The sequence below is a fragment of the Papio anubis genome, chromosome 15 (assembly GCF_008728515.1).
Source record: "Papio anubis isolate 15944 chromosome 15, Panubis1.0, whole genome shotgun sequence".
NCBI lineage: Eukaryota > Metazoa > Chordata > Mammalia > Primates > Cercopithecidae > Papio > Papio anubis.
This window is the reverse complement of record NC_044990.1, coordinates 88,723,373-88,744,002: the sequence shown is the minus strand read 5'-3', so window position 1 is coordinate 88,744,002 and position 20,630 is coordinate 88,723,373. Positions and strand designations below refer to the sequence as shown.

The 20,630-nt window shown below is 46.5% G+C and overlaps 1 protein-coding gene across 11 annotated transcripts in view; it reads left to right on the top strand.

Moving 5' to 3' along the window:
- Positions 1-20,630, top strand: part of CARS2 (cysteinyl-tRNA synthetase 2, mitochondrial) — a 62,155-nt gene that overhangs the window by 25,023 nt on the left and 16,502 nt on the right. For 10 of the 11 annotated variants that reach the window (XR_002518544.2, XM_003914079.3, XM_021929779.2 and 7 more), the window contains 3 exons: positions 5,579-5,708; positions 15,094-15,227; positions 18,249-18,316. Coding sequence is in view for 10 of the 11 variants with exons in the window: in XM_003914079.3 (XP_003914128.1) it covers positions 5,579-5,708; positions 15,094-15,227; positions 18,249-18,316 (332 nt within the window). In the remaining variant the exon portion in view is untranslated. Of the gene's footprint in view, positions 1-5,578; positions 5,709-15,093; positions 15,228-17,728; positions 18,321-20,630 lie in introns of those variants that run through there. The other variant, XM_021929781.2, reaches the window with a different exon arrangement.

Below are 20,630 nucleotides of genomic sequence, written 5' to 3'. Positions count from 1 at the left end.
ATTCGGTTTCTCTGGATGACTCCAGCTTGTGAGGCATAAAGTTCAAATGGCAAGTAGGGCATCGTCCACCCCCGCCACCAGTGCGCCTGGCTGCACTCCCTGGAGACAGTGCTGGTCTCCTGTTTCCTTCGCAGGATTTTCAGTGCACATGCAAACCTCATACACGTCCGTCATATTTCCGCATTCTTCTGTGTTTTGCTGTTACCGTACGTTTAATTCCCATATGTATCTTAACCGTGTGTTAAACTTCCAATCTATTTGAATCTCTTCCTTGCTCTATTCTATTCCAGGGAGTTATTAGGTCAAAACCATTTTTATGGAGAAGAAATAGTAAGTGCAGTATATGGAACTAAATTTAAAATAATTTGAAAAGTGTAGTGTTTGAGGGAACCAAACAAGAATAACAGGGACAAACCCCAGAGATTGTTCAAGGTGTTTCTGGTTTTAGGCACTGTCTTTCTGCCCCATAAACTATGCTGATGAATCCTAATCATCCACAGCACTGACCCCCCAGGTTCGTTCCTTCACCCTCTGTGCTGTCCTGTCCCACTCCCTGCACGGGCCGGAACACGGAAGCCCATGTCTTCCACGTGTGAGGCGTGGCTGCCAGCGCGTGTGAGGCGTGGCTGCCAGCAGGCCATGTGGGCTGTGCTTAACACATGTGGAGAAGTTTCTGAGAGTTGTACATTCTGGCATCAGGAAGGTTTTTAAAAATTATTTATTTAATAGATTTGTTTTTTAGAGCCATTTTAGCTTCACAGCAAATTTGAGAGTAAGGTACGGAGAATTCCTCTCTACCTGCTACCCTGCACATCGTCCCCCACACTGTCAGCATCCCCCACCATTGACACATCAGGTTCGCCCAGAGACCGGAGTTGGCGTCAGGGTTCACTCTTGGCGCTGTGTGCTCTGGGTTTGGGTGAATGTATAGTGACATATTTCCACCGTTACAGCATCACACAGGATATTTGCACTGCCCTGAAAAATCCTCTGTGGTCCGTCTGCTCATCCCTCCCTCTTTCCCATCCCTGGAAATCCCTGGTCTTTCCACAGTCTCTAGTTTTGCCTTTTCTAGATTGTCGTATAGTTGGAGTCATACACTGTGCACCCTTCTCAGAACGGCTTCTCTCACTTAGGAATACACAGTAATTTTCCTCCATGTCTTTTCATGGCTGAGAGCTCGTTTCTCTTTAACACTGAGTCACATCCCAGTGTCTGAATTTACAGCAGCTTACCCACTCACCTACTGAAGGGCATCTTCACTGCTTCTGAGTTTTGGCAATTATGAATAAAGCTGCTGTAAACATCCATGTGCAGGTTTTCAGCTCATTTGGGCAAATACCAAGGAGCACAATTGCTGGGTCCTCTGGAAAGAGCCTTATTTGTGTAAGAAACTGCCCAGCTTCTTCCAGAGCGGCTGCACCATTTTGCATCCCCACCAGTGAGGAATGATTCCGTCATTCCACATCTTCACAGCCGTGCTTTTTAAAATAAATATTTTCTTATACAAAAGCAACATATTTATATAATTTATAATGGTACAAAATTAGGAAATAGAATTATACAAAACAAAGATAATAAAACCACCATTTTTACATATGGTGAAAAAAGATTTTAATGCGTTAGTGTATGTTATTTCCAAAGCAATGGTGTTTTCTTTTTAATTTTAAATTTAACTTGTTATAATAACACAATAGAAAACACTATTAAAAATGTCCAACTTGGTTGAGCATGGTGGCTCACACCTGTAATCCCAGCACTTTAGGAGGCCAGGGTGGGAGGATCACTCGAGGCCGGGAGTTCAAGACCAGCCTGGGCAATGTAGTGAGACCCCCTTGCTGTCTTTACCAAACAAACAAAAATGCCCAGCTCAGTGAATTTGTGTTCAGTGGAGACCCTGCGGTCACCCCCTAGTGGAAGGAGACAACAATGGCAAGGGAGTGAAGGTACCTGGGTCCTCCGGGTCCCACGCCCTGGCCACCAGCCTCCCTGCCCTGCTTTGGGGGCAACTACTGCCCTAACTCTGACAGCGGCCACCTCCTCATCTTTCTGAGTGGGTTTAATTGCTCAAACACATGTCCCTAAACGCGACACTTAGCCTTAGCTGTTTCTTATTTGTGTCTTCTTGTTTTTAGTCCTTACGTCCCTCCCCTGGCTTTTCCTCCTTGCTGCTCGTTTGCGGTAGAAACATCATGTGTCTCACGGTTCCCACAGTGGGATTTCGCCTGCTCTGAGTTTTGGAGTGTCTGTAACATTTCCCTCTGTCCTGTGTGTTTTTTGCAAATTGGTAGTTGAATCTAGAGGCTTAATCCAGTTCTAAATTTCTGGAGAAGGCTACTTTGTAGGTGGTGTATTCCTCACTGGGAGACACGTAAGGGCTGTACCTCTCTGTGTGTGAGCAGCACTGGCCGCTCTAGGCTTAGATCCTTCACTGCAAAAAGAGGTTGCATGGTGACGCGACTCCCATTCTATCATTTCTGCTTTATTTGCTGGAATGCCTTTTTTGTTTGTTTGTTTGTTTGTTTGTTTTTTGAGATGGAATCTCGCTCTGTTGCCCAGGCTGGAGTGCAGTGGCATGATCTCGGTTCACTGCAACCTCCACCTCCCAGGTTCAAGCAATTCTCCCTGCCTCAGCCTCCAAAGTAGTTGGGATTATAGGGGCATGCCATCACACCCAGCTAATGTTTGTATTTTTAGTAGAGATGGGGTTTCACCATGTTGGCCAGGGTGGTCTTGAACTCCTGACCTCAGGTGATCACTCCCCTCGGCCTCCCAAAGTACTGGGGTTATAGGTGTAAGCCACCACGCCTGGCCCATTTGCTGGAATACTTTTATACAGGCAGACTGTCGTCTGGTTACTCGGTGGTACGGTTTGTATAAGAAAGGTAGGACCTTTTCCTTAATTGACCAGTTTTCAAAATAAGGAGTTGGCTTCCATATCTTCCTCTGGCGGTGACCAGTTCCTGTTCTTTCATTGTTGAGAGCTCGTGGGCTTCACTGCACGTGCTGTTTTAATCCATTGCTGCCGTCACCTTATTGAGCCTCGGCTTGCCCCCTCTTTTGCTGATGGGAGCAACTCCCAAGTCCCTTACACTCAGCCCTGTTGTAGTTGATAGTTTTGTGGCTGTCCGATATGGTAAGATATTCGTGGCTCATCTTGAAATAAGCTGTTTTTCCTGGGAGCCCCATTTTTCTCTTTTCTTTCTTTCCCTTCTTTTCCTTTTCCCTTTCCCTTTTCCTTTTTCCTTTCGTTTCCTTTCCTTTCCTTTCCTTTCTTTTTTTTTTTGAGACAGAGTGTCACTGTTGTTCAGGCTGGAGTGCAATGGCGTGATCTCGGCTCACTGCAACCCCTGCCTCCCGGGCTCAAGCGATTCTCCTGCCTCAGCCTCCAGAGTAGCTGGGATTACAGGTGCTCGCCACCATGCCTGGCTAATTTTTGTATTTTTAGTAGAGACGCGGTTTCATCATATTGGTCAGGCTGGTCTCGAACTCCTGACCTCAGGTGATCCACCAGCCTCGGCCTCCCAAAGTCGTCCTGAGTTTCTAGGCGTGAGCCACCGCGCCCGGCTCCCGTTTTTCTTTTGATGGGAAGCGGTGTTTTGAGAACACAGCGTGGGCACCACGGATGCTCGTTGCTGCCGTCTGTCGTCGTTTCCTGGCCTCTCCCGTAGACTGAGGTGATGAACACATCTGCTCCGTAGGTCGCACTGATACTCAAATTCCGTGCCACGGGGTTTCATTAACCCCTCTGTCTGTTCACATGTGTGGTTCCCTTTTCCCCGTGGCAAATCCTGGCCTTTAAGGACACCAGGCGTGACAGGATACCCAGTGGGCATCCACCTGCTTTAGTCCATCATGGACCAGCCGTGCCCTAGGCTTGACCACGATTATAAGGTTCCCATGCACGTGCCTCCTCCCCGCCCCCACGTGTCTGTGTGTCGGAGTGCCCAGCCTCTGCCTGCGCTGCCTCCTGCAGCCCCGTCCACTCTCCCCCATTCCTGCCGTCTCCAGGTCCGCGTTCTCCCTGTTGTTTTTGGAGCTCATTCCCCAGCACTTTCTGAAGAAAGAGCCCTTTCTTGGGAACAGTCTTCCCTGAATTTGTGCCTGTGGATGACAGTGTGCTGCCTTCCACCTCAGAGTCAGTTTGGCTGGAAATACAATCCTTGGCCACATTTTCTGTCCTTAAGTATTTTCCTTCAGCATAGGGTGTTACTGATGCTCTCATTTTCCATGCACTGTGTAGGAATTGTTCTGTTTGCTCGGGTGCCCACAGGATGTTATCCTTACTGAAATGACTAGCCATGAAAACATAGCCTGTCCGGTCCGACCCAGAGAAAGTATCCGTGTCCGCGCCAAAACGGTTCAGCCTCTTTAAATGCATCAAAGGTGACGGACGCCTGTGTCAGCGCTCCCGGGTGGAAAGGGTGATGTCAGGACGTCGTGCACATGGGGCATGCCTGTCCTGGGCAGATGGGACAGTGGGTTTTGGTGAGCATGCACCCCTGGCAGCCTCGCCACACGGTGACGGGCACGTCGCTCAGAGTCTCGGGTCCACCAGCCGTGTTTCCTGACATGATCACACATTTTTCACTCTGTGTGATTAGTATCTTTTTGGAAAAAAACAGCCCTGAAACTCAGTTACTGATAAACAGAGCATTTCTCGTAAGACAGAATAAGGAAAAATGGGAAAACCCCACCCAGTCCACAGTACATTCCTGAGAAATGAGCCTCTGTGGGTTCCCGGCCGCCCACCTCTCCCTGTGCGCTGGGGCATCTGAGATGAAAGCGTTGCCGGTGCTCCTGTTCCTCATGTGGGTGAAACAGGAGTGAGCAAGAAGTGCAGGGCTCCTTCAAAGAGAAGCAACCCGGGGCGCGCTGCCCACCGGCAGCTGGAGGGGCTTCTGTCGGGGTGGCTGGCTGGGTTTCCCTGGTGAGGGTGACTGGCTGGGCTTCTGTGGTGGGGGGTGACTATCTGGGTTTCTGTGGTGGGGGTGAGGTGCTGGTGACAGCCTCGGCTTCCCTGGTGGGGTGACAGTCTGGGCATCTGTGGTGGGGTGACTGGGTGACTGAGTTTCCATGGTGGGGTGACTGGGTTTCCGTGGTGGGGGTGACTGTCTGGGTTTCTGTGGTGGGGGTGACTGTCTGGGTTTCCGTGGTGGGGGTGACTGTGGGTTTCTGTGGTGGGGGTGACTGGGTTTCCGTGGTGGGGTGATTGAGTTTCCATGGTAGGGTAACTGGGTTTCTGTGGTGGGGCGACTGGGTTTCCGTGGTGGGAGTGACTGTCTGGGTTTCCGTGGTGGGATGACTGGGTTTCTGTGGTGGGGGTGACTGGGTGTCCGTGGTGGGGTGACTGTCTGGGTGTCCGTGGTGGGGGTGACTGTCTGGGTTTCTGTGGTGGGATGACTGGGTTTCTGTGGTGGGGGTGACTGGGTTTCCATGGTGGGGTGACTGACTGGGTTTCGGTAGTGGGATGATTGAGTTTCCGTGGTGGGGTAACTGGAGGTGTGGTAGGGGTGAACGTTATCCATGGTGGGGTGACTGAGCTTCCTTCCGCTGATGCACTGTTTGTCATCTGCAGCGGACTCTGACAAGCGTCATGCCAGTGACTTTGCCCTGTGGAAGGCGGCCAAACCCCAGGAGGTGTTCTGGGCCTCTCCCTGGGGACCTGGGAGGCCAGGCTGGCACATCGAGTGCTCTGCCATCGCTAGGTAAGGTGCCTGCCGCTTCGTGGGGGTTGGGGCTCACGTTTCCCTGGTGCCTGCTCAGGGCAGCAGAGGATGTGCATGGGAACAGGTGCAGCCTGGCATGTGTGCCCACAGGTGGTTTTTTGGGAAGAGATTTTTCTGGAGTGTGACAGGCCATGGGAGGCGGTGAACCAGAACCATGACCCATCAAGCTTTCCTGACCTCAGCACCTTCTCCATTTAGTGGAGGGGCTGCTTTTTGGTTCACACTTGCAGCTGCCCTGTGCCCTTACCCTTCTCTGCAGTTGCTGGTCTTCGGGGCCCTGGAGCAGAGTGCTCGCACCTACATCCCCGCTCGCTTCGCACTTCTCTAGCCCCCAAATCCCTCTCCGCCTTCCCGCCAGCTCTTCTAGCTCAGGCAACTCACACGCCAGGGTGCTCTCCCACAACACTGCTCTCCTGACCCACTGTGGCATCCCCTGCTCTGGAAACACCCTCTCTGTCCCTATTTCTGCCTCTCACTGGAGCCTTCTCCGCCTTCTCTCTGGTCCTTTTTGGACGCGCCTCAGGTGTCCACACCCTATGGCTCTGCCCACAGCCAGGGGCCCCTTAGGTAGGGCCTGTGAAAGGCAGCATATCACCTGTGCCCTGTGTCGTGCAGGTGCCCATGGGGCTTGCCACGGTTAGTTTTCTTTCTTTTTTTTTTGGAGATGGAGTTTCGCTCTTTTTGCCCAGGCTGGAGTGCAATGGCGCGATCTTAGCTCACTGCAACCTCCACCTCCCGGGTTCAAGTGAATCTTCTACCTCAGCCTCCTGAGTAGCTGGGATTACAGGCATGCGCCACCACCCTGGCTAATTTTGTGTTTTTAGTAGAGATGGGGTTTCTCCATGTTGGTCAGGCTGGTCTTGAACTCCCGACCTCAGGTGATCTGCCCGCCTCGGCCTCCCAAAGTGCTGGAATTACAGGCGTGAGCCACCGCACCTGGGACACGATTAGTTTGTTACCGTGGTGCTGGTTTGTCTGGCCTGACCCTCTACAGGCAGCAGGGTACCCGGCCGCGCATTTAGACTGTTCCCAGTGTTTCACTGTTACAGATCTCCCTAGTGAATAACTGCGCGTATGTTTCCTATTTGTAGAAATGGAGTTGGTTTGTTTTGTTTTTCCATTATACTTTAACTTACAGGGTACAGGTACACAATGTGCAGGTTTGTTACATTTGTATACATGTGCCATATTGGTGTGCTGCACCCATTAACTGGTCATTTACATTAGGTATAATCTCCTAATGCTATCTCTCCCTACTCCCCCCACCCCATGACAGGCCCCGGTGTGTGATGTTCCCCACCCTGTGTCCAAGTGTTCTCATTGTTCAATTCCCACCTGTGAGTGAGAACATGCGGTGTTTAGTTTTTTGTCCTTGTGATAGTTTGCTGAGAATGATGGCTTCCAGCTTCATCCGTGTCCCTACAAAGGACATGAACTTATCCTTTTTTAATGGCTGCATAGTATTCCATGGTGTATATGTGCCACATTTTCTTAATCCAGTCTGTCACTGATGGGACATTTGGGTTGGTTCCAAGTCTTTGCTATTGTGAATAGTGCCACAGTAAACATACGTGTGCATGTGTCTTTCTAGCAGCATGATTTATAATCCTTTGGGTGTGTATCCAGTAATGGGATGGCTGGGTCAAATGGTATTTCTAGTTCTAGATCCTTGAGGAATCACCACACTGTCTTCCACAATGGTTGAACTAGTTTACAGTCCCACCAACAGTGTAAAAGCGTTCCTATTTCTCCACATCCTCTCCAGCACCTGTTGTTTCCTGACTTTTTAATGATCGCCATTCTAACTGGGGTGAGATGGTATATCGTTGTGGTTTTGATTTGCATTTCTCTGATGGCCAGTGATGATGAGCATTTTTTCATGTGTTGGCTGCATAAATGTCTTCTTTTGAGAAGTGTCATCTCTTCATATGCTTCACCCACTTTTTGATGGGGTTGTTTGATTTTTTCTTGTAAATTTGTTTAAGTTCTTTGTAGATTCTGGATATTAGCCCTTTGTCAGTTGGGTAGATTGTAAAAATTTTCTCCTGTTCTGTAGGTTGCCTGTTCACTCTGATGGTTGTTTCTTTTGCTGTGCAGAAGCTCTTTAGTTTAATTAGATCCCATATGTCAATTTTGGCTTTTGTTGCCATTGCTTTTGGTGTTTTAGTCATGAAGTCCTTGCCCATGCCTATGGCCTGAATGGTATTGCCTAGGTTTTCTTCTAGGGTTTTTATGGTTTTAGGTCTAACATTTAAGTCTTTAATCCATCTTGAATTAATTTTTGTATAAAGTGTAAGGAAGGCATCCAGTTTCAGCTTTCCACATATGGCTAGCCAGTTTTCCCAGCACTATTTATTAAATAGGGAATCCTTTCCCCATTTTTTTGTCAGGTTTGTCAAAGTTCAGATGGTTGTAGATGTGTGGTATTATTTCTGAGGGCTCTGTTCTGTTCCATTGTTCTATATCTCTGTTTTGGTACCAGTACCATGCTGTTTTGGTTACTGTAGCCTTGTAGTATAGTTTGAAGTCAGGTAGCATGATGCCTCCAGCTTTGTTCTTTTGGTTTAGGATTCTCTTGGCAATGCAGGCTCTTTTTTGAACTTTAAACCATATGAACTTTAAAGTAGTTTTTTCTAATTCTGTGAAAAAAGTCATTGGTAGCTTAATGGGGATGGCATTGAATCTATAAATTACCTTGGGCAGTATGGCCATTTTCACGATATTGATTCTTCCTACCCATGAGCATGGAATGTTCTTCCATTTGTTTGTGTCCTCTTTTATTTCATTGAGCAGTGGTTTGTAGTTCTCCTTGAAGAGGTCCTTCACATCCCTTGTAAGTTGGATTCCAAGATATTTTATTCTCTTTGAAGCAATTGTGAATAAGAGTTCACTGATGATTTGACTCTCTGATTATCTGTTATTGGTGTATAGGAATGCTTGTGATTTTTGCACATTGATTTTGTATCCTGAGACTTTGCTGAAGTTGCTTATCAGCTTAAGGAGATTTTGAGCTGAGATGATGGGGTTTTCTAAATATACAATCATGTCATCTGCAAACAGGGACAATTTGACTTCCTCTTTTCCTAATTGAATACCCTTTATTTCTTTTTCCTGCCTGATTGCCCTGGCCAGACCTTTGAATAGGAGTGGTGAGAGAGGGCATCCCTGTCTTGTGCCAGTTTTCAAACGGAATGCTTCTAGTTTTTGCCCATTCAGTATGATTTTGGCTGTGGGTTTGTCATAAATAGCTCTTACTATTTTGAGATACGTCCCATCAATACATAGTTTATTGAGAGTTTTTAGCATGAAGGACTGCTAAATTTTGTCGAAGGCCTTTTCTGCATCTATTGAGATAATCGTGGTTTTTGTCTTTGGTTCTGTTTATGTGATGGATTACGTTTATTGATTTGCGTGAGTTGAACCAGCCTTGCATTCCAGGGATGAAGCCCACTTGATCGTGGTGTATAAGCTTTTTGATGTGCTGCTGGATTCGGTTTGCCAGTATTTTATTGAAGATTTTTGCATTGATGTTCATCAGGGATATTGGTCTAAAATTCTCCTTTTTTATTGTGTCTCTGCCAGGTTTGGGATCAGGATGATGCTTGCCTCATAAAATATGTTAGCGAGGATTCCCTCATTTTCTATTGATTGGAATAGTTTCAGAAGGAATGGTACTCAGCTCCTCTCTGTACCTCTGGTAGAATTCAACTGTGAATCCGTCTGGTCCTGGTGTTTTTTTGGTTGGTAGGCTATTATTGCCTCAATTTCAGAGCCTGTTATTGGTCTATTCAAGGATTCAGCTTCTTCCTGGTTTAGTCTTGGAATGGTGTATGTGTCCAGGAATTTATCTATTTCTTCTAGGTTTTCTAGTTTATTTGCGTAGAGGTGTTTATAGTATTCTTTGATGGTAGTTTGTATTTCTGTGGGGTCGGTGGTGACATCCGCTTTATCATTTTTTTATTGCGTCTATTTGATTCTTCTCTCTTGTCTTCTTTATTAGTCTTGCTAGCAGTCTATCAATTTTGTTGAGCTTTTCAAAAAACCAGCTCCTGGATTCATTGATTTTTTTGGAGGGTTTTTGTATCTCTATCTCCTTTAGTTCTGCTCTGATCTTAGTTATTTCTTGCTTTCTGCTAGCTTTTGAATGTGTTTGCTCTTGCTTCTCTAGCTCTTTTAATTGTGGTGTTAGGGTGTTAATTTTAGATCTTTCCTGCTTTCTCTTGTGGGCATTTAGTGCTATAAATTTCCCTGTACACACTGCTTTAAATGTGTCCCAGAGATTCTGGTATGTTGTGCCTTTGTTCTCATTGGTTTCAAAGAACATCTTTATTTCTGTCTTCATTTCGTTATGTACCCAGTAGTGATTCAGGAGCAGGTTGTTAAGTTTCCAAGTAGTTGAGTGATTTTGAGTGAGTTTCTTAATCCGGAGTTCTAGTTTGATTGCACTGTGGTCTGAGAGACAGTTTGTTATAATTTCTGTTCTTTTACATTTGCTGAGGAGTGCTTTACTTCCAACTATGTGGTCAATTTTGGAATAAGTGCGATGTGGTGCTGAGAAGAATGTATATTCTGTTGATTTGGGGTGGAGATTTCTGTAGATGTCTATTAGGTCTGCTTGGTGCAGAGCTGAGTTCAATCCCTGAATATCCTTGTTAACTTTCTGTCTTGTTGATCTGTCTAATGTTGACAGTGGGGTGTTAAAGTGTCCCATTATTATTGTGTGGAAGTCTAAGTCTCTTTGTAGGTCTCTAAGGACTTGCTTTATGAATCTGGGTGCTCCTGTATTGGGTGCATATATATTTAGGATAGTTAGCTCTTCTTGTTGAATTGATCCCTTTACCATTATGTAATGGCTTTCTTGGTCTCTTTTGATCTTTGTTGGTTTAAAGTCTGTTTTATCAGAGACTAGGTTTGCAACCCCTGCTTTTTTTTGTTTGTTTGTTTTCCATTTGCTTGGTAGATCTTCCTCCATCCCTTTATTTTGAGCCTATGTGTGTGTCTGCACATGAGATGGGTCTCCTGAATACAGCACACTGATGGGTCTTGACTTTTTATCCAATTTGCCAGTCTGTGTCTTTTAATTGAAGCATTTAGCCCATTTACATTTAAGGTTAATATTGTTATGTGTGAATCTGATCCTGTCATTATGATGTTAACTGGTTACTTTGCTCATTAGTTGATACAGTTTCTTCCTAGCAACGATCTCTTTACAATTTGGCATGTTTTTGCAGTGGCTGGTACTGGTTTTTCCTTTCTGTGTTCAGTGCTTCCTTCAGGAGCTCTTGTAAGGCAGGCCTGGTGGTGACAGAATCTCTCAGCATTTGCTTGTCTGTAAAAGATTTTGTTTTTCCTTCACTTACGAAGCTTAGTTTGGCTGGATATGAAATTCTGGGTTGAAAATTCTTTTCTTTAAGAATGTTGAATATTGGCCCCCACCCTCTTCTGGCTTGTAGAGTTTCTGCTGAGAGATCTGCTGATAGTCTGATGGGCTTCCCTTTGTGGGTAACCCGACCTTTCTCTCTGGCTGCCCTTAACATTTTTTCCTTAGTTTCAACTTTGGTGAATCTGACAGTTATGTGTTTTGGATTTGCTCTTCTCGAGGAGTATCTCTGTGGCATTCTCTGTATTTCCTGATTGTAAATGTTGGCCTGCCTTGCTAGATTGGGGAAGTTCTCCTGGATAATACCCTGAAGAGTGTTTTCCAACTTGGTTCCATTCTCCCCGTCACTTTCAGGTACACCAATCAGATGTAGATTTGGTCTTTTCACATAGTCCCACATTTCTTGGAGGCTTTGTTCATTTCTTTTTACTCTTTTTCATGTCAACTTCTCTTCTTGCTTCATTTCATTCATTTGATCTTCAATCACTGATACCCTTTCTTCCACTTGACCAAATTGGCTACTGAAGCTTGTGCATGCATCACATAGGTCTTGTGCCATGGTTTTCAGCTCCATCAGGTCATTTAAGGTCTTCTCTATGCTGTTTATTCTAGTTAGCCATTCATCTGATCTTTTTTCAAGGTTTTTAGCTTCTTTGCGATGGGTTCGAACATCCTCCTTTAGCTCGGAGAAGTTTGTTATTACCGATCGTCTGAAAACTTCTTCTGTCAACTTGTCAAAGTCATTCTCCGTCTAGCTTTGTTCCATTGCTGGCGAGGAGCTGCATTCCTTTTGAGGAGAAGAGGTGCTCTGATTTTTAGAATTTTCAGCTTTTCTGCTCTGTTTTCTCCCCACGTTTGTGGTTTTATCTACCTTTGGTCTTTGATGATGGTGATGTACAGATGGGGTTTTGGTGTGGATGTCCTTTGTGTTTGTTAGTTTTTCTTCTAACAGTCAGGACCCTCAGCTGCAGGTCTGTTGGAGTTTTCTGGAGATCCACTCCAGACCCTGTTTGCCTGGGTATCACCACCGGGGGCTACAGAGCAGCAAATATTGCAGAACAGCAAATGTTGCTGCCTGATCATTTCACTAGAAGCTTTGTCTCAGAGGGGCACCTGGCTATATGAGGTGTCAGTTGGCGCCTAATGGGAGGTGTCTCCCAGTTAGGCTGCTCGGGGGTCAGGGACCCACTTGAGGAGGCAGTCTGTCCGTTCTCAGATCTCAAACTCCGTGCTGGGAGAACCACTGCTCTCTTCAAAGCTGTCAGGCAGGAACGTTTAAGTCTGCAGAAGTTTCTGTTGCCTTTTGTTCAGCTATGCCCTGCCTCCAGAGGTGGAGTCTACAGAGGCATGCAGGCCTCCTTGAGCTGCGGTGGGTTCCACCCAGTTCGAGCTTCCTGGCTGCTTTGTTTACCTACTCAAGTCTCAGCAATGGCAGATGCTGAGCCTCCCCCGGCCTCACTGCTGCCTTGCAGTCAGACTGCTGTGCTAGCAGTGAGTGAGGCTGCTTGTTCATGGGACCCTCCAAGCTAGGCATGGGATATAATCTCCTGGTGTGCCGTTTGCTAAGACCATTAGAAAAGCACAGTATTAGGGTGGGAGTATCCCGATTTTCCAAGTACTGTCTGTCATGGCTTCCCTTGGGTAGGAAAGGGAATTCCCTGACCCACCCTGCTTCAGCTCACACTCCGTGGACTGTACCCACTGTCCAACAAGCCCCAGTGAGATGAACCTGGTACCTCAGTTGGAAATGCAGAAATCACCCTTCTTCTGCGTTGCTCACGCTGGGAGCTGTAGACCGGAGCTGTTCCTATTTGGCCATCTTGGAAACAACACCAGATACGGGGTTTAAAAAAAATCATTGTTAACTCATGGATTTTAGTATACTTGATAGCAAATATTTATTTTAATGAACAGTTTTTAAAAACTTACAAACACAGGAAAGGATGATTAAGGTAAACATTTTAAGCTATTAGCTACATCAAAGATTTTCAGATGGATAAATCCAGTCACCCCAAAACCTGTGGGCATCGTATCGGGGATGTGTTTCCTGGCTGGGTGTAGAGGGGGTTGGGTGGGGATAATTATCTCCCATGCGAGGACTTTGCTCCATTCATGGACTCCCAGACTGCTTGAGTGAGTATTCAGCCCTGAGTGGGGTCTCTGCATTCCACCAGGAGGGAAGCCTTGTCCCCCACGACCTGCCTGTCTGAATTTTGGTGGGTCTTCTTTAAGACCCAGAAAGAGATTCCCTTTGCTGCTAAGCCCCCACCACTTGCACTGTGGTTATGCAGCTCATCTGGAAATGCTTCTGTCATTCCTCAGGCCTCAAGCTCTGTTGTTAGTAGGAAGCATGGGCCTGACTTTTGATTAAAAAAAATTAAAAATGTCCAATCACCAGTCACACTTTTCTTCTGTGTGTTTATCAATACTTAATAGCAGGCCGTGGCATATAAACTGGGTTGTAGATTCGTTTTTTAGATTCAAATAATTTCTCTAAAGCAGGTAGAAAACATTTCGTGAGTTTGACGTGTAATGTTACTGTGAAATTCCTTATTTTTGTAGAAAGATTAAATAATGAAGAGACCATTGTTGTTCCTTCTGAGCCTTCTCTGATTTTAAAATAGGTATTAATGTAGATAGCAGGAGCGAGACTAACATCGTGAAGGCTGTGGCCCCATCGTTCAGCTTGTGAAACTTTCACGTCGTTGTGTGGGCTTCAGATCTTCGTAAAGGAGAATTGCCCATCCAGATACAAATGAGGCCCCTCCCATCTCCTCCCCAGTCCTGGTCCCACGGTCTCCTTCCCAGCATTTGAACTGCAGGGAATGTTAGAGTTACCCTGAGACGACCCATCGCTAAGATGTAAAAATCTTAGAACGTCACGCTACAACGTGTGTTTCTGTGATGCCCGTTTCCTCAGGCTTGAGACCTGCGTGTGCAGTCCTTCCCCGAGCACGGGGAGCCAGACCAGTGGGAGCAGGAAGGACCTCCACGGGGCGCTGGCACCTTAGAAACTTCTATATCTATCATCTTAAGAAACTCCACCAGACTGCCGCATCGCCACGCTTCTGCAGCTGGTCCAGGGACACAGCTTCGACTGGCCTGGCCCAGCCTCATTTCCCCCATCAACCCCATTAATTTTAGTGTGTGGGTTTGCAAAAATGCGGTTTTTGTGGTTGCATAGCACAGCGCTGTAGGAGAAATGGCAACATGTGTTGCTTTGAACTCTCTTACCTTGTTATTCCTGTGTGACTGTTAGTTACCTTTGCAAAAGCCAGAGGAAACATTGTCACGATTTTATAGTTCCATCTCTTGTTAAAGTTGGAAAGTCACTAAACTCTACCTATTGAAAGGAAGTAAAGGTGGGCCAGGTGCCGTGGCTCACGCCTGTAATCCCAACACTTTGGGAGGCCAAGGCGGGCGGATCATGAGGTCAGGAGATTGAGACCACGGTGAAACCCCGTCTCTACTAAAAATACAAAAAATTAGCCGGGCGTGGTGGCGGGCTCCTGTAGTCTCAGCTACTAGGGAGACTGAGGCAGGAGAATGGCATGAACCCAGGAGGTGGAGCTTGCAGTGAGCCAAGATCACACCACTGCACTCCAGCCTGGGCAAGAGAGCGAGACTCCGTCTCAAAAATAAATAAATAAATAAAATAAAGAAAGTAAGTAAAGGTAACTTTTTGAGTTAAAAAAATAGAGAAAGAAAGAAAGCAAAGAAAAGAAAGAAAGAAAACAAAAGAAATGAACAAACCTGGAGCCAAAAGAATGTCCCTTTACTAGGATGAAAAGTCATGAATTATGGGTTTGTGATGACAGGATTTCAGTTTTCATTTGAATCAGTTAAATTATCATGCAAATTGATTTAAAATTGCGATTCATTTATTCATTGAATTAAAAAGGCTGGAAGGAGTAAATAGTTGAGGTTAGAAGAAAATATGCTGCTTGATTGAATGAATTCACTACTTTGTACTGTGTCTTGCAGTATGGTATTTGGAAGTCAACTGGATATCCATTCAGGTGGGATAGATTTAGCTTTTCCACATCATGAAAACGAAATTGCACAGTGTGAAGTCTTTCATCAGTGCGAGCAGTGGGGAAATTATTTTCTGCATTCTGGTAAGTACTAACTTCAGATTTAATTTGGTCTGTTTCAATGCTGGCAGTTCTGCCTTTGTCGGCGGAACAGCTACATTTGGAAATACATAATAGATCAGCTAATAGGTCAAGAAATGGATTTGCCTCTTAAATTATTTTTGAGTTTCAATCATTTGGACATGAAATTCCTTGGATTGCAGCAATGATTATACCTTTTTGGAACTGACTAGAATATGGAAAATGTTTGGCAATGCTGTTCTATATATGTTTCTTTCAAGTAAAACTATTAGGAAGGAACTTCAAGTAGTACAATGTAATGATAATTATGAACACTCCTTTCTGAAGCTATAATATTGTCACTAGACATCTCTGCCATCGTCTAAAATCATTGCCCTTTCTTCCACTGTTCAAACCCCTCATTGATGAACCCCAGCTGTCTGCTCTCAGAAGTGGATGCTACACCATGAGTTAAGCAACACCTCGAACCCAGCAGTTTTGGAATTCACCTGGATGCACCGGAAGAGTCATATTTCCAAGTTTACAGGGCCAGAATTAGCTAGTCTTACTACGTTTTGGGAATGGCCAGCTAAGGTATTTGAGACGAAGAAATATAAAGAGTGTTTGGTAGTGATAGGATTTGGAGATGCAAACTTCGACATCTAAAATACAGAAAATTAACGAATACTAGTTTTTGAAATCCTTGAAAGGGAAATTAGGATGTCACAGTGAGGTGACATTAAATGCAGAAGTGCTCCAGTTTTCTGGTCCACAGCAGGGTTCACTTGGGTTTCTTCATGAAAGTAATTAGATGAGGCTGATTGCCCCAAAGCCACTTCCTCAGTGACTTCGTTCAGGGCTCAGTTCAGCACCCGCTGAACTGTCTGAGGAGCTGGCGTTGCTCCCTCCGCAGGCGCGTTTCTGTCTGCAGATGTATCCTCTTCAGTGGGTCAGGGTTTGTCATTGACACCACGACCTGCCATGAGCCCTTCAGCGAGTGTGGAGCTGGGGGCAGAAAGGGCAGCCTTAGCTGTGTGAGGTTGTCCCTGTCAGGTAATGAGGAGTGCAGGGGTCTAGAAACGGAGGTCGTGTTTACCTTCTGATGTGGGAATGGGAAAGCATTTGTTGTTGTTGTTGTTGTTGTTGTTGTTGAGACAGTCTCGCTGCATCCCCCAGGCTGGGAGTGCAGTGGCACTATCTGAGCTCACCGCAAACTCTGCCTCCCGGGTTCAAGCAGTTCTCCTGCCTCTGCTGTCGTAGTAACTGGGACTACAGGTGCACACCACCACACCCGGCTAATTTTTGTATTTTTAGTAGAAGCGGGGTTTCACCATGTTGGCCACGCTGGTCTCGAACCCCTGACCTCAAGTGATCCACCACCTCTGCCTCCCAAAGTGCTGGGATTATAGGCGTGAGTCACCGCACCCCGTGGGAAAGTTTTGTTGCTATTTTTCCAGTGATTTTTTTTTTTTTCCACCACCTATTAAGATACCAGGAATCTTTTTCATACTAGTTTGGCCCCAAACAAAACATCAGTGTCTCCTGACACAGGAGAAGTTACACCTGTTCTCCTGTACCTAGTGGATGGAAGAGCTACGTAGGCAGACGCTATCCCAGCCTGTTAGGGCTGCTATAGCCAAATACTAAAAGCGGGCATCTTATGAACAGCAGCAATGAATTCCTGCCGGTTCTGCTGGCTGGAAGTCCTGCGTCCGCGCACTGGCAGATTCGGTGTCCCGGAAGGGCCTGCTTCCCATTCATAGATGGCCATCAGCTCTCCAGGGGCCTCTGTTATAAGAGCACCGATTCCATTCACACTGGCTCTGCCCCCTGTGACCTTATCACCTCCCACAGGCCCTGCCTTCAGTTACCATCACCTGAGGGCTGAGGATTTAGACAGGAATTTGGGAGGACATAAACATTCAGGCCTTAGCAAATGTGTTCCGTTTTCCAAATATCAGTTTTGGTGTAATCACGTTATATAGAATTACATATTCAAAGTTATATATGTTTTTTTGGAAATCACAATCTAATCAGTTTGTTTGTTTGTTTGTTTTTGAGGCAGAGTGTTGCTCTGTGGCCCAGGCTGGAGTGCAGCGGCATGAACATAGCTCACTGTAGGCCCAACCTCCTGGGCTCAAGCGATCCTCCCACCTCAGCCTCCTAAGTTGCTGGGATGTTGGGACTGCAGGTGTGCCCCACCACGCCCAACTAATTTTTAATTTTTTTGTAGAGACCAGGTGTTGCCATGTTGCCCAGACTGGTCTCCAAACTCCTGGGCTCAAGCGGTCCTTCTGCCTTAGCCTCCCAAAGGGCTGGGATTACGGGTGTGAGCCACCATGTCCGGCCTGGAGCACTGCTATTTGAAGTTGTGTCCGAAAAAGAGGAACAGTCTTCTGTTAGAAACAGAAAGCACTTCTCTTGGAGATGAGCCTTGTAAAGCTACAGGCCAGGGAGAATTTCAGGGTCAGATTTAGGAGTTCCTTAAATGGGTTTGGTTTTCCTCCTGTCTTTCACATACATAGGGGATGAAATAATACCCGTGTCATCGAAGTCTGTGAAAACAACTGCACAGAACCTCTGATTCTTCCCACTCAGAGACACACAAGCACCACTCTGTTTTTGGACAACGGTCAACAAGCTTCACCGCCAAGTGCCTGATTTGCCAAATGAGAGCTTTGTCTTTTCTTCAGATGCTGTCTGTTAAATCAGTATCTCTGAATTACAGGAAAAGGGAAAATAGATGAAATACTGCTGTCGGCACCACGGTTGCTGGTTCTTGTTTAGCTTCTGAGTCAGCTGGGACACCCCTGCCATCCGCCCTTGGTGTGGGGCTGTGTCCCTGAACCATGGAGCAAGGGCAGGTTGTGTCTTCCCAGAAGGCCCAGCACGGGTGAAGATTTGGGGGCAGGTTTATACCAACATACACCGGTCTGTACATTGGATACGTGCAGGTTCCCATTCGTTTCCCGGGAAGCCATGTGTCCCTGAGGCCAGAGAGTCTCCTCACCCAGCTCAGACTGAATGCTTTTGTTTTTGTTTCAGGGCATTTGCACGTGAAAGGCAAAGAAGAAAAAATGTCCAAATCGTTAAAAAACTACATTACTATTAAGGTAATGTGCTTTTTGTACAGTATCTCTGAGGTGCTGATAGCTTGTGGAGAACCCATCTCAGAGGCTTCTGTGTCATTGGAGAACCACAGAAACCCATTCCCAGTGCCCTCTGGCCCCTTTCCTAGGACGAGACCTGCCTCACCTCCCTCCCACGTTAAGTGGCTCTCCGCCTAATCGCTCTCTCAACTGTGCACCTCCTGCGGGTTTCCGCAGTCTCTTCTTGGTGGAGCTTACCTTTCTCTTTCCGGGTTTCAAGGCCGGCGCCTTCTTCCTTGTCTTTTCCTTTTATAATGGTTGTCTCTCTCTTGGCACATCTGCTAACTTCCTTCCCTCCCTCATCCACTGCCTCCTACTAGTGTGGCTTTGGGATTTGTTTGGGTTTTGCTGTTTGCCTTTAATAGGCTCAGAGCTGGCTGGATCCTTAACCAACCTGAACAATGTCATCGTGCTGTGGTGCTGACACATGGAATGGGAATTTCCGTGTGTGAATGAAAAACAGGCGCACACACGGAGGGCTCTGGCTGACATAGTTGGAGCTCCTCCTTTGTCTTCTGGCCTGTCTTTAAAGCCAGATTTAATTTAATTGCAAAATAAATGGAGAAGAATAGTATTCAGATCTCACCACCTAAACAGCAAACCAGTGAAAGCTGTACCCGTCAGATTTAGGATAAACCAACAGGGACTGCTCCTCACAAAATAATTTGTATATAGTTTCCTTACGTAGACTTTTTCCACTTTATCCCGGGCAAAATTTCAAACCTACAGAAAAGTGGAAAGAAACGTCACTACGGCTGCACCCAGATTCAATGATTGTGATTATTTTGCTGTATTTGCTGTGTAGGATCTTTTCCTCCTACCCGGCTTAGATTCTCTCACCTAAATTAATTAGTAAATTAGACTGGCCAAAGACAGATTATCAAGAGAAGAGAAATGTATTAGCGCATGCACAGCACACGTAGAAGTGGAGCAAGGCAGTTGCATGACGCAGAGGGGGGTCGGAGCCACAGGGTTGCATGACGCAGAGGGGGGTCGGAGCCCGGCCACGGGGTTGCATGATGCAGAGAGGGGTCGGAGCCCGGCCACGGGGTTGCATGATGCAGAGGGAGTCCTAAACCGGCCACAGGGTTGCATGATGCAGAGGGGGGTCGGAGCCCGGCCACGGGGTTGCATGATGCAGAGTGAGGTCGGAGCCCGGCCACGGGGTTGCATGATGCAGAGGGAGTCCCAAACCAGCCACAGGGTTGCATGATGCAGAGGGGGGTCGGAGCCCGGCCACGGGGTTGCATGATGCAGAGCGGGGTCAGAGCCCAGCCACGGGGTTGCATGACACAGAGGGGGGTCGGAGCCCGGCCACGGGGTTGCATGACACAGAGGGGGGTCAGAGCCCGGCCACGGGGTTGCATGACGTAGAGTGGCGTCGGAGCCCGGCCACAGGGCTGCATGATGCAGAGGGGGTGGGAGCCCGGCCATGGGGTTGCATGGCGCAGAGAGGGTCGGAGCCCGGCCACAGGGATGCATGGCGCAGAGGGAGTCAGAGCCCAGCCACTGCAGGGACCTTGCTTTATTGAGCTTCACTTTACCACACTTCGCAGATGCCGTGTCTTTACAGATTGAAGGTTTGTGGCAGCCCTGCACCAAGCAAATCTGTTGGCATGATTTTGCCAACAGCATGTTCTCACTTCGTTTCTGTGTGTCATATTTGGGTAATTCTTGCAATGTTTCAAAGTTTCTCATTATTAAATCTGTTATGGTGATCTGTGATCAGTGATCTCTGATGTTACTGTTGTAATTGTTTTAGGGCTCCATGAACCACACCCATGGAACTTAGTATGTGTTGTGCGTGTTCTGACTGCTCCACCAACTGTCTGTTCCCTTAAATCTGCCCCTCCTTGAGCTCTCCTGAGACACAAGGTTCATGTTTTTCATTTGTATGTTGTGTCTTTTTAGTTGTTTTTTTAATGTGGTTAAAGAAACCACGTAGTATAAAAGTTATCGTCTTAACCATTCAGTTCAGTAGTGTTAATATGTTCACATTGTTATGCAACAGATCTCTAGAATTTTTTCATCTTGTAAAACCAAAACTGTGGGCTCATTGAGCAACTTCCCATTTCCCCTTTCCCCAGGCGTTGGCAACAACCCTTCTACTTTCTGTTTCCATGATTTTGGCTGCTCTAGATCTCATGTAAGTGGAATCATATAGTAATTGTCCTTTTGTGACTGGCTTATTTCACTTAGCATGGTGTTCTCAAGATTTACCTATGTTATATTCCATGTCAAAATTTCCTTCCTTTAGGCTGAATTATATTTCATTGTT